The 14,151-nt window shown below is 45.2% G+C and overlaps 1 protein-coding gene across 4 annotated transcripts in view; it reads left to right on the forward strand.

The window, feature by feature from the left end:
- LOC144503511 (ras-related protein M-Ras) overlaps positions 1-8,707 on the forward strand; it is a 59,542-nt gene extending 50,835 nt beyond the window's left edge. For 2 of the 4 annotated variants that reach the window (XM_078227910.1, XM_078227913.1), the window contains 2 exons: positions 1,805-1,884; positions 5,419-8,707. In XM_078227910.1, coding sequence (XP_078084036.1) covers positions 1,805-1,884; positions 5,419-5,515 — 177 coding nt within the window. In that variant the 3' untranslated portion in view covers positions 5,516-8,707. The remainder of the gene's footprint in view (positions 1-1,804; positions 1,885-5,418) is intronic. The other 2 variants (XM_078227911.1, XM_078227912.1) reach the window with 1 other exon arrangement.
- The last annotated feature ends 5,444 nt before the right edge of the window (positions 8,708-14,151 follow it).

The following is a 14,151-nucleotide window of genomic DNA, read 5'->3' on the forward strand; positions in this document are numbered from 1 at the left end:
CATTCCTTCAATTCTGATGATGGTCGGGATGTACCAAAGTACACGATGGCACGGGGGAGGCACAGTGGCACCATGGTTAGCACTGCTGCCTCACAGCGCCAGGAACCCGAGTTTAATTCCCGGCTTGGTCACTTTCTGTGTGGAGTTTGCACATTCTCCCCGTGTCTGCGTGGGTTTCCTCCGGGTGCTCCAGTTTCCTCCCACACTCCAAAAATGTGCAGGTTAGGTGAATTGGCCATGATAAATTCTCCCTCAGTGTATCTGAACAGGTGCCGGAGTGTGGCAATTAGAGGATTTTCACAGTAACTTCATTGCAGTGTGAATGTAAACCTACTTGTGACTAATAAATAAACTTTACATTATTGTTTCTCCACACCTTGCCTTCTTGTGCTTTCCTCTTCAGTTGCTCATAGGAACCTCCAATTTTCAATTGTTTAATATCATCATTCCCTTTCTCCCTCTTTATTTACAACCCTCTAACCTTCCTTCAACAAGTTCTCATGCCCGAGGATATGGTCAGTCCAGCCTTGTTGCCTTTTCTTAATGATACTCTCAATTGTGATAATCTTTCTGTTTCCCGCCATCCTGAGAACTTCTTCAATTCTCTTGCATTCTCTCCAATTGATGTTTTAACTTCACTCTGTTTATGCTGAGAGGTAGGTTGGCACCTTGGGCTGTTTTATTATATTAAAGGCCCTACATAAATAGAAGTTGGAGCGGCATGGTGGCACAGTGGTTAGCACTGCTGCCTCTCAGCGCCAGGGACCCGGGTTTGATTCCCGGCTTGGGTCACTGCCTGTGTGGAGTTTGCACATTCTCCCTGGGTTTCTTCCGGGTGCTCCGGTTTCCTCTCTCACTCCAAAGATGTGTGGGTTAGGTGGATTGGCCATGCTAAATTAACCCTAGTGTCAGGGGGACTAGCTATGGTAAATGCTTGGGGTTGTGGGGATAGGGCCGCGGTGGGATTGTGGTCGGTGCAGACTTGATGGGCTGAATGGCCTCCTTCCGCACTATGTTGTTAGGCCAGCCACTTATTTTGATAAATGACACTAAATATTTGCCATTTCAATTGAATTCAGTTGCAAAGGCATTGTTTATTACAGATTGGCTATTCGAGTCAACAGTGGATGAAGGTCATCATATTGCGTGGTAAACCAAACCACATCCAGATCAGCAGTTTCAAAATAGTCATCCCATAATCTGTTTTGCTGTTACTGTTTGAGACCCCCCCCCCAACACCCCACTCCACCGTGTCACTTGGTAGATTGCAGCCCCCTGATTCTTTATTTTGGAGGTGGGCAACTGCAAGACCATTCTAGAAAGAGATGCAACAGGACATGCTATCGAACCCTCTTTGACAGGCACAAGTTTTTCTTTTGTAGTTCCCCTACTTGCCAGAATATGCACTCGCTGCCTCCCTCCAGCTCCCAGAATGTTACCATTAGAATAACCAATAGTAGATGTGCGGTATGACTGTCTGCCTCATGTGGTGGGAATATCGTCATTGACAGTGACACTCCCATGATAAACGGTGGGGACTGTATTATCAAATTAAAAGCTGTTGCGTTTTGCGGGTCCTTGTTTATTGTGAACTGGATAGAGGCATGCTTTGAAATTCTATCCTGAATGTCATCCAAGAACTTTGAAGACATCAGGCAGCTTGTGTTCACGTGAGAATTAAATTTAATACCACCCACCTTGTGAATATTTGACCCCACCGCAACAGCTGGCCGAGATATCTGAACAAGGTGCAGGGTTTGAACCTCGATAGTTATACTCTTGCTTTGTTTTTTTTTTGCTCTAGATACCTTATATAGAAACTAGTGCCAAGGATCCACCTCTCAATGTTGACAAAGCCTTTCACGATCTTGTTCGAGTCATAAGGTAGGTACTTGAAATTACGTCAGTCTGCAGTAGTATTCAGCTATTCTGTCTTCAGTGTGATTTTCTGGAACCTTTCTAATGCAAAGACACCTGAATGATGTATAAATAAAAGGATAGTATTTATAGAATCCCTACACTGCAAGAGGAGGCCATTCGACCCATCGAGCCTACACCAACAATAATCCCACCCAGGCCCCATCCCCGCAATCCCACGTATTTACCCTGTAAATTCTCCTAGACCCTAAGGGGCAATTTAGCGTGGCCAATCCACCTAACCCACACATCTTTGGAGTATGGGAGGAAACCGGAGTACCCGGAGGAAACCCACACAGACACAGGGAGAATGTGTCTGTGACAGTGACCCGAGGCAGGAATTGAACACGCGTCCCTGGCGCTGTGAGGCAGCAGTGCTAACCACTGTTCCACCGTGCCACCCGTAAACATTATACAATGTAAACATGGGGAATGGTGTCTCCAGATTTAAACACATTATTGAGGGAAAACTCAGGTTAAGGTTCAGACCTAGGACCTTTGGACATTTCCTTTTGAACTACCAGTTACAATGAAATTCAACTTCACTTTTCCTTTGAGGAATTATCTTTTATTCTTCAACCTAAAATCCCCAATCATCAAAGGTTTGCGACACAGAAAGAGGCCATTCGGCCCATTGTGCCAGTCGACGAAGAGCCACCCAGTCTAATCCCATCTTCCTGCATTCAGTTTGTAACCCTGCAAATCACAGCTCTTCAAGTATAGAATCATAGAATCCTGCAATGCAGAAGGAGGCCATTCGGCCCATTGAGTCTGCACCGACTACTATCCCACCCACATCCTATTCCCGCAATCCCACATATTTACCCTGCTAATCCCCCTGACACTCGGGTCAATTTGGCATAGCCAATCCACCTAACCAGCACATCTTTGGAGTGTGGGAGAAATCCCACACAGACACGGGAAGAATGTGAAAATTCCACACACACACTGATCCGAGGCTGGAATTGAATCTGGGTCCCTGGCGCTGTGAGGCAGCAGTGCTAACCACTGTGCCACCGTGCCACCCTTGCATGTGTAGACATGCAAGAACATTTTTAAAATGTACCCAGAAAACCCATGCAGACACGAGAAGAAGGTGCAGACTCCGCACAGACAGTGACCCAAGCTGGGAGTCGAACATGGTCTGCAGCGATTCAAGAAGGCAGCTCACCACCACCTTCTCCAGGGCAACTAGGGATGGGCAATAAATGGTGACTGGCCAGCGATGCCCATGTCCCACGAATGAATATTTTTAAAAATCCCTGGTGCTGAGGGGCAGCAGTGCTAACCACTGTGCTGCCCAAAAAGGATGAATGGGGGAGAAAGCGATAGAAGGAGTTGCAAACAGAGTTAAGTGAAGCAGGGTGGGAGGAGAGACAGATGAAGCATTGACAGCAATACAGACAATTTGAGCTGTAAGGCTCCCATGTGGAATCGAGCAATTAGAGCGTGGCAGTGGAATTACTTGGTGTTTGACTTTTCTACATTTTTTGAATCAAATGATCAAGTCAAATTATGAAAACTTTCAATCCTACAGCAACATTTTTTAAAGTTACACTTTATGGTCCTTAAGTGCTTTTACTGCCTAACATCCAGTGGAAGTAGACAACAGTCCCAGATTTGTATTGTGTATAAAATGGAGGGGCTGAGACGGTCCATCCTATTTATTCCATTCACCCTCGCGGGGGAGGTCAAAACCAGGGCGTAACGGGTTTAAAGTAACTGGTAGAAGGTTCAGAGGGGAGAGGTTAGGTTGATTGGCCATGCTAAATTGGCCCTCGTGTCAGGGGGATTAGCAGGGTAAATACGTGGGATTGCGGGAATAGGATGTGGGTGGGATAGTAGTCGGTGCAGACTCAATGGGCCGAATGGCCTCCTTCTGCATTGCAGGATTCTATGATTCTATACTTGAAGAGCTGTGATTTGCAGGTTTACAAACTGAAAGACATGCTGGTTAGGTGCATTAGCCATGCTAAATTCTCCCTCAGTGTACCCAAAAAGGCACCAGAGTGTGGGAACTGGGGGATTTTCACAGTAACTTCATTGCTGTGTTAACGTAAGCCTTACTTGTGACTAATAAATAAACTTTACTTTTAAATGTGGCATCAAGGAACCCTAGCAAAACAGGGCTCAATGAGAGGGAACACACCCCACTAGTTGGAGTCATACCTAGCACAAGGAAAGATGGTTGTAGTTATTAGAGATCAATCATCTCAGTCCGCAGATGTTGCTGCATGTGTTCCTCAAGAAAGAGACCATGGCCCAACCATCTTCAGCTGTTTCATCAATGACCTCCCCTTCATGGTAAGGTCAGATGTGGGGATGTTCCCTGATGAGTGCACAATGTTGGCATGATTTGCAAATCCTCAGATACTGATGCTGCAAGACATGGGCAACGTTCAGGTTTGGGCTAAAAATGACATGCAACGCCAATCCCACACAAATGCCAGGGAATGACCATCTCTAACAGGAGAGAATCTAGCCAACTCCCCTTGACTTACAATGGGATTAGTATTGATGAATCCCCCACTATCAACATTCTGGGGGTTACCGTAACCAGACACTGAACTCACCAGTCGCATAAGTACTATGACTACAAGGCCAGGGTCAGAGGATGTGTGGCGAGTACTTCGCTAGCTGACTCCCTAAAGCCTGTTTACCATCTACAAGGCACAAGTCAGGAGTGTGATGAAATACTCCTCACTTGCCTGGATGGATGCAGCTCTAACAACACTCAAGAAGCTTGACACCACCCAGGACACAACAGCTCGCTTGATTGACACCTCATTCACTCCCTCACCACCACAGTAGCAGCAGTGTGTACCATCTACAACATGCACTGCAGCAGCTCGTAAAGACTCTTTTGCCAGCACCTTTCAAACCCACAAGCTCTACCCCCTAGCAGAACAAGGGTAGCAACTGCGAGGGAACACCACCACCTGCAAGTTCTCCTCCAAGCCACACACCATCCTGACTTGGAAATATATCACAAGTCCTTCACTGCCCCTGGATCAAAATCCTGAATCTCCCTCCCTAACGTCAATGTGGGTGTCCCAACAGTTCATGCAGTGGTTCAAGAAGGCAGCTCCCCATCACCTTCTTGAGGGCAATCAGGAATGGGCAATAAATGCTGGCCTAACCAAAGGTATCCACATCCTATGAAAGAATACATTTTTAAAAATGTGTCTTGAAATTTTCCTTGACGACTCCATATGATAGCTGGCTCCACATTCTAAGCACACTTGAGGTTTTAAAAAAAAAAGAAGGCATTTCTCCTGGATCCTTTATTGGACTTAATAATGCCAGAGAAGGGTGATATGGAACAAGAGCAGTTGCCAGCTTTCCTTGTTTTTATTTCCCCTTGCTCCACTCACTCCCCAGTCAGAAAACAAAGGAGTCCATTGACCCAAAGTGTGAGAATAATGAAACTGTTGGCAAAGGAAGGACATTAACTCACGATGCGCTGTGTGTGTTTTTCTTTTTGTCTCTCGTTCCAAACAGGCAACAAATACCAGAGAAGAGCCAGAAAAAGAAGAAAGCAAAATGGCGTGGAGACAGGACAGCTGGCTCCAACAAACTGCAATGCTCGGTTATGTGACCAGCCCCTCTGCCTACTTGAAAGCTGCTATTGTCCAATTCAATAGGAACGTTGAAGCCAGTGCTAAGTTATATACCGCCTGTGTAATACACAAGGACCTTTCATACTGTGCGCAGTAAACTGTAGCAGTGTTATGTATGGGACGGGGTGGGGGGGGGGGGTCGGTGGTGGGGGGAAATACTCCCCTCCTCCGTGGAACAGGTTTACGCTCTGGGTAAGGACCCGTTTTGTGAAATGCAAAGGCACCTCGTCTGACTTCACTCCGACCAAATTTGGCAGAGAAGCCACTTTTTAAAAAAAATTTGACACCAAGTCGTGCGTCAAACTGAACTGCTGCACCGAGCTGTCATGTGTCCAACTCGACGAGTGACGTGGCACCTTGCCTCATTTTCCAAGACGCAGGGCAACGTCGCCAACACCTGCCTGGCGGAGAGAGGAGACGGAGTGGAATGGTGAATGGAGAGAATTAAATCCATCTGCAGTTGCCTCCTGCACATTGCGTCAAACTTGGCACACAGCAGACTTACAGTCCATAAATTTGAACAACTGCGGCTCTCTCGCTCTCTTCCCCCAACCCCATCCACAATGTTTTTTTTTTAAATGCATAAAGAAAAGCTTCACATTACTTGTCCCATTCAATTGTGGCTGCTCAATAGCCCATAGTCTGCAACTACTCAATGCAAAAATGGAAGACCTTCACAGAAAAGGAGGCAATTTGAAACAGTTCTTTTGTCTTTATTTTTTCTTTTTGTAATTGTTTAAAATATCTGCACTTTTTTGTTGGGTTTACAGCCCCATTTTATACACTTGGTTGTTAAATACTGCACTGCAATTTGATTTGTTTAAACAGTGTATTTGTATAAGTGGCAACTTTTCTGGTACCAGACATATGAAAAAGATAATGCCCTAACTGATCAAGAGGGAAATTCTTCCTTTCCCGAGTAAGCCAGCGAACGACACAAAAATAACCTTTTGTTCTCGTGTCGTTTTCTGTTGCCAGAGAAAGGCAGCAGTAAGTCACAGGCTTGTTTCTAATTGAACCGGCTGGAGCAGAGCTCGTAGGCAAGGTGGAATTCCTTATCCGTAAAGTGGGCAGAGCGCGGACGGGAGAGGAACTTGCAAGTTGTGTTTAAAGCTCTGTTTCGACTGCTGCAATGTTAGCAGGAAAATCTGTAACTGGATACATGCCAGGAAGCGTGCAGGAGCTGACTTACACACAACTCACCCTCTACGTAATCTTTACAGTGGCCTCGTAAAATGGGAAGTGCTGACTTAGTCTTTTGAGATTTTTCAACGTCTTACGGTGTTCACCCCACTATTTAGGTCCACGCTTTGGTAATTTTATTTTCCCCAATGAATGTTTGTTGACCCATCGCAGTTAATGTTCTGTTGCCATAGTGAGTGATTTCACCAAGAGCTTGGGGCATTACTCTAGATGTCGCTACCTTTAATGTTATGTGACCAGGTGCTGTATGAAACTCTTACCCATGGCTGGCATCAGTCCAGTCATGTCCAGCTTTTGGCCTTGGAAGTCATTGATATCCAATTGGGAAATCATGCAATTTCTACCGAACGGGTCTGAGCAACAATAGAATTAAAAGTATCATTGTCCCTTTGTGGCAGTTCTGTTTTCCACATGGGGTTTGGTTTCAGTTCCAGGAGCTCAATCCTTACAGCCTGAAGATTCTGCCAGTAGAGAACTGGGAGAATTCACAATGCTGCAACCTAATTTTTACATTAACTGCTTTCAGCTGAACAACTGTTGCACAAGAGTACACGCGCTAATTGCTATATGACTGACTGTCCATAATGGAACAGACATGAAAATGCAAAGGGTAACCCAGAGTGTTTCTGTCAATGAAGTATTGAGACATGTAGCCACTGCTGTAGATAAACATGGCAGCCAGTTTGTGCTTGGAGGGAACAGCAGCGAAATGAGATAAATGACAAGCTAATCTGTTGATGATTAACTATTAGCCATGAGACCTCCCCTGCTCTGATTGGATTGGATCTTTTGCATCCACTCGAAATAACGTACTCTGTTTAGCATTTGATCTTAAGGGTGGGATAATTGACAGTGCCAGCAGACCTAGTCCTACAGTACTGCACTCAGACTGAGGTGAGAGTGCAGCCGTTGCACCAGGGCTACCACCGTACTGACCTTTAACCTCTGGCAGCGGTTCAAATCCAGCCAAGACCAGCAAGGGGAAGATCACATAGGAAGGATTTTGATCGAAATAAGTTTGAACAGACTAGCCATCAGCACAAAACTAGCCCTAACTTAGTAACCTTTGGTAATCGCCCTCCAAGATCCCGCAGGATGGTTGCTGTGGAGGAGTATAAAATGATGGCTTCCAGAAATGTGATAGGCCAGAACTATGTTGTTGGGGCACACTGGGGCTGGCAAGCTCTACAACAATAGACATGGTCATTGGATCCTCCTGCTCAGTTGGTGTTTTGCCTCCAGAATAATTTATTAAGACTCATGATGTTGCGACATAATTTTATTGAGAGAGTCCCCTGTATTACATAGGATTGGTAAAGTTGTCTGCAGGTGGTGTGACCAAGCTTTTCCTTGTATTTTGTAATTGCTGCATAGTTACCAAGTGACATGAATTGTTGACACCAGCTAATTGTTGGTTGCAAGATACCGGTGAATTCAGTAAGTGACGCAATGATGTCAGAGCATCTCAACCTTTTTAAAGTGCAATTTGGTATCTATAACCATGCATTAAATTGTTTACACAACAGTTTAAAGGGATGATGACACCCTTTCAGTATCTGGTACCAGAGAGGAGTAAGGGCTTGGAATTTTGGACTACACCTTTAACTGTATGAGTACCACACACTGGTGGAAACCCCCACAGAAGGACACGTTTCCAGTTCTTTGACTCCACTGCCATAACTGTTCCTCGTAGCGGACTGTTGTTCCATTGAAAAGTAAGCTGGTGACATTTAAAGGGTTAACCACGGCCTCGTGTGAATAGCATTCATTTGTAAGATGAACTTGAACAGTTGCAAAGACAACAGCCATCTGAATCTGTTGGCGACTGCTGTACTTCAAGTTAATTGGAGACTTAGAGGTTTTGTGTGTGGTAAATTGTACAATGTGACCTTAATTGCAAAAAAAAATGAGGTAAAAAAAAGGTTTTAAACAAGCGATGTAATATTTTAATAAAATTCTAACTGGAGAACTGGTTTTTGTGAAATTGTTTTGAGTAACACGTGATGTGCAGTGATGGATGGACTGAATCAACCGATTTTCATTTCTGTTAAATCTGTTCTTGGATTTTGATGTGGGATATATTTCTTTGCCAGACCTATTAATTGCATAATACCAGACAAGTTGTCTAAACTGTCTGAGACTGAACTTCTGCAGTTGGTATATGCGGGAGTCATAGGATTAGGCCATTCGGCCCATTGAACCTGCTGCATCATTTAAACCGATCATGGCTGAACACCATTTCCCCCCACTATCCCCAAATCCCTTCGTGTCATTTATTATCCAGCGTTGTACCTGTTAATTCTCAGATACTTTCAACCAGTTTACTTACTACAAGGTTTTACCCCGGTGTCCTTATTTGCAAGATGGACAAAGGACAAACACAAGTAAAGGTTCAACAAGTTTATGAATAATAACACTGTTAACCCTTAAATTACCCACATAAAACAAGAGGATACCCCAGATTCAAGTACACTACCCGTAAAGATGGTTTGGTTGAACTGCAGGCTCGATTCTGAGTCCCTCTGGTCCGTCGTCACGAAGGTGAGTCTCGATGGCAGCTTCTTCCTTCTCTGGTCAGTCTTCCGGATGGTCAAGTTCGCCTCTTTCATCGAGTCTTCACTCCTGTGTGTCTCAAAGTGTGTCCCTTTATCCCCCAGCCTGCTTGCCTTTCCAGAAACTTCTCTGGCTTCCGGCCAATGAGGTTCCAGGAGGGGGGTTCCAAAACCCAGTGGGTTTTCTGATGTCTGCCTGACAGGACACCAGAGTCCGCCCCCCCGGGTGTCCATCTCAATGCTGTTGCTTACGTATAACTTGTTATCAGATAAGGTATCTACAGGAACTCTTGGTGACAGAAAGTCTGGCCTGATCTGGGCTTCTAACAATAGGCCGGTGCATTTCAATGAGGTGCAATGATCTCCTGCTAAGTATCAGTAATGGCCTTTGATGGGTGGTTGATGGGTCAGGCGCAGACACGTTTGTGTATTTGTACAATTGGCCTGCCTGAGGTTTGACTGTTTGATTTTAATATGCCCAATTCTTTAATTTAGGATATCCAATTTTATTAGCCTTAAAACTAGGCCCTGTTTATATCACCCAGAAATCTATCCATTTCTGGGCGGCACAGTGTCACCGTGGTTAGCACAGCTGCCTCACAGTGCCAGGGACCCGGGTTCAATTCTGGCCTTGGGTGACAGTGCGGAGTTTGCACTTTTTCTCCATGTCTGCGTGGGTTTCCTCCCAGGTGCTCCGGTTTCCTCCCACAATCCAAAAATGTGCAAGTTAGGTTGATTGGCCCACGCTCAATAGACCCTAGTGTCAGGGGAATTAGCAGGGTAAATGAGGGTTACGGGAATAGGGCCTGGGTGGGATTGTGGTCGGTACAGACTCGGTGGGCCGAATGGCCTCCTTCTGTACTGTAGGGGTTGTGTGATTGAGCACGTTCAGACCAGAATGAGCATCGGAGGTAGAGAATTCCAAAGATTCACCACCCCCTTGAGTGAAGAAATTCGTCCTCATCTCAGTCCTAAATCATGGATTCAATCGTAGAATAGAATAGAATCCCTGCAGTGTAGAAAGAAGCCATTTGGCCCATTGAGTCTGCACCTACTCTCCGACAGAGCCTCTTACCCAGGCCCACCCCTGCCCTATCCCCAGAACTCCATGCATTTATCCCACAAACCCCCCCCTAACCTACACACCTTGGAACATTAAGGGGCAAATTAGCATGGTTAATCCACCTAACCTGCACATCTTTGGAGCGTGGGGGGAAACTGGAGCACCCGGAGGAAACCCATGCAGACAGCAATCCAAGGCTGGATATGAACCCACGTCCCTGGCGCTGTGAGGCAGCAGTGCTGACCACTGTGTCTAAACGGTCTGCCCTTGTTTTTTACACTGCTGGACGTTTTTTACACAGAGGGTGGTGGGGGCCTGGAATGCGCTGCCAAGTAGGGTGGTGGAGGCAGGCATGCTGACATCGTTTAAGACTTACCTGGATAGTCACATGAGCAGCCTGGGAATGGAGGGATACAAACGATTGGTCTAGTTGGACCAAGGAGCGGCACAGGCTTGGAGGGCCGAAGGGCCTGTTTCCTGTGCTGTACTGTTCTTTGTTCTTGTTCTTAAGGGTGTGTCCTGCGACAGTTGGCTAAAGCATATGTGTTTATCTGCAACGGGAAGGAGTCTTGCCCGCGTCTATCTGTCAGATCTAGGGATTGATGAAAATAAATTAGGAGAGAGTTAAAATAGGGGTGCTGACTCCCATCCCCTGTTTTCCACCATTGTACAAATTTGAGATCTACACCCTGAGTTTAATAAAGGCAGTTGTTTGTCTTTCATTCTGAATTTTCTGGCATAAGCGTCTGCTGTGGCTGGAAAGGATCCACTTTTTAATGGCACGTGGCAGGTCTGCCTTCACTCAAACTGCTGAGCAAGTGAGAGTAACACTTCATTTGGGTTGAGAGCGGAGATTGGCACTCTTGTGAGAATATTTCCTTGTTTGGAAAAAAGCGAATTAAAAAGTGGACTGCTTGTGGCTTGGGTCTGCCAGCGGTTCTGCTTTTTGGCTGGCCTTTTGTCATTGCACCCCCCCCCCCTGCCCCCCCCCATTAACACCCTCCCTGGTCCAGGCAAAGTGCCAACATAGATGGCCGCCTCTGTCACATCTGTTAGCCCACTGCTCACGGCCTGGGAGACTAGCCCAGTGTGTGTCGGACCGTGCATCTGCTGTCTCGGCTAAGTTTAAAACGCTGGACAGAGTAGGGTAGCAAAAAAACATAGATCCCAGATTGTTGTCGGAACTGCAGCACTTTTAACTGTATCATCCACCCACATCATTTCGTGTCTGAGCCTCAGCTTTAACTGTAAGTGACATTAAGTAGGAAATTCCTTCCTGTCTGGCATTTCCTCCCATACCTGCCAGCATTTGTATTTAAGTAACGCTGTGAAGCTTTTTTTTAAAATTTTCACTAGTTTCTCATTCACGCTGGCGTTGAAACAAACACGAGACTGACAAATACATTTCATCATCTGCTTTAACATTATGAGTCAGTGAATGTGAAATCTTTAAATTCTCTTGAGGTTAATGGGAGTATGCTGGTTCATTTAGCAGGATGTACTGCATGGATCCATTACCAGAGCAGGAATGATTTTTTGCTTATTGAGATAATTAGCTGGGGATTTTTTTTTGCATCAAGATGGTTTACTTTTTTTAAAAAGTAGTTTAACTCCATAGTTAATGGAGTTAAAATGTCATGCCGACCGTCTGCTGAATAGTGATGCAGTTATTATCTTGTCAAATCTAAGACCTTCACATGCTCCTGCTAGTTAATAGTGGACAGGCCAAAGGGAGGAAGAATTTAAAGAGAAGTGGACAGTTAAGTACTCAGGATAAGTTTCCTGCTTCTCTGCAGTGTCCAATGTGGAGGAAGAGGGTTGTGAAACTGTACCTCCCTCGTGGCTTGGTATAAAGAGGTCTGATTAGTTGATATGAATTTACAGCTTAAATACAAATCTCAAAACGCACAACTCTGAGACGCTGTCTTGGGATCGATGGCTAAAAGGTTTTTGTTCCCTGGTTTCCTCTCAGCAAGGTGGTTGTGAATTGAAAGTCTTTGTCCACAGACTGTTTTAAGCACCAGTGTGGTATCCGAATGGAATGTGTCTAAATAGACCATCGAACATGACTAACAACCTCATGTCTCCCGCTGTCTGGAGAGCTCGGCAGCCTTTCCAAAAAGGGCGTACACTGTCAACTGATTTCTTGCAGCAGGTCCAGTATAATCAACTCATGTATTCCTGTACTGTGTGCAAAAAGTAACATTGCAGTATCATAGTTTTTTTTTTCAGTCTGCACTCTTGAGTAAATATATACTTAAGTAAATATATACTCAAGTAAATATATATATTAAATAAATGTACATCTGTGTACAATTGTTCAGCGACTTTTTAAGAACCTATTTAATACTGTTTAAATTCTGTCAGCATATCCCTTTTTTTAATAAGGTGCTTCGGTGTTGTTTCAGATAGTGGGTGGGCAGCAATGAATCATAGAATCCGGACAGTGCAGAAGGAGGCCAGTTGGCTCATCAGGTCTTTATTTTTATCCATTCTTGGCACATGGGCATCGCTGGCTAGCCAGCATTTATTGCCCATCCCTAGCTGCCCTTGGAGGGCAGTTGAGAGTCAACCACATTGCTGTGGCACTGGAGTCACAGATAGCCCAGACCAAGTAGGGACGGCAGATTTCATTCCCTAAAGGACATTAGTGAACCTGGTGGGTTTTTCTGACAATCGACAATGGTTCCATGGTTATCAGTAGTTTCTTAATTCCAGGGTTTTTTTAATTGAATTCAAATTCCACCATCTGCCACGATGGGAATCGAGCCTGGGTCCCCAGAACATTCTGGATTAATAGTCTAGCAATAATACCACTAGGTCATTGCCTCCCCCAACTCTCTGACAGAGTGCTTTTCTCCAACACCATCCCCTAACCCTGCATGTTTTACCATGGCTAATCCACCTAACCTACACATGGACAAGGCTTCCCCATCAGTGGAGCAAACTTGAAAAAGTCATACCAATGTTGCTTCCTTGTGTTAAGGTTCATCGAATGGCTGCAGCACAGAAGCTGGCCATTCAGCCTGCCATGTCCCTGCTGGTTCTCTGCAAGAGCTGATCCCATTACTTTGCCCTTTCCCTGTAGCAAATATTTTCTCTTTGGATGCTTATTCATTTCTCTTTTGAAAGCACCCCCCGCCCCCCCCAATCAAAACTCTCTTCCAAGGAGAACAATCCCAAAATCTCCAATCTTTCCATGTAACTAAGTTTCTTATCTCTGGAATCATGCTCATTAATCTTTTCTGCACCCTCTCAAGTGTCTTGACCTGCTCCCTTTCCAGTGTTGTGCCCAGAAATGGACACTGTACTCTAATTGAGGACAAACCACAAACATTTTAATGGTGATTTAATATAAAAATTCCTGACTATTGATTGTCTAAGGCACATCCTTGCCTTCAGGGCAAATGTTGTGGATCTGGTCACACTCCAGTACTTGAACAAAGGCCCAGTTCTTCCGAGCAGCGACAATGATTGTCTGACTGGATACTACTGTACGCGTCTTCCAGGATCTTGGGATCAATTGGAACTTGGGAGTCATTGGTCAAGATTCTCTTAATGTTAACGTGCAAGTTCAGTCAGCAATTAGGAAGGCAAATGCAATGTTAGCATTCATGTCGAGAGGGCTAGGATACAAGAGCAGGGATGTATTTCTGAGGCTGTATAAGGCTTTGGTCAGAGCCCATTTGGAGTACTCTGAGCGGTTTTGGGCCCCATATCTAAGGAAGGATGTGCTGGCCTTGGAAAGGATCCAGAGAAGGTTCACCAGAATGATCCCTGGAATGAAGAGTTTGTC

This window comes from Mustelus asterias, chromosome 14 (genome assembly GCF_964213995.1).
Source record: "Mustelus asterias chromosome 14, sMusAst1.hap1.1, whole genome shotgun sequence".
NCBI lineage: Eukaryota > Metazoa > Chordata > Chondrichthyes > Carcharhiniformes > Triakidae > Mustelus > Mustelus asterias.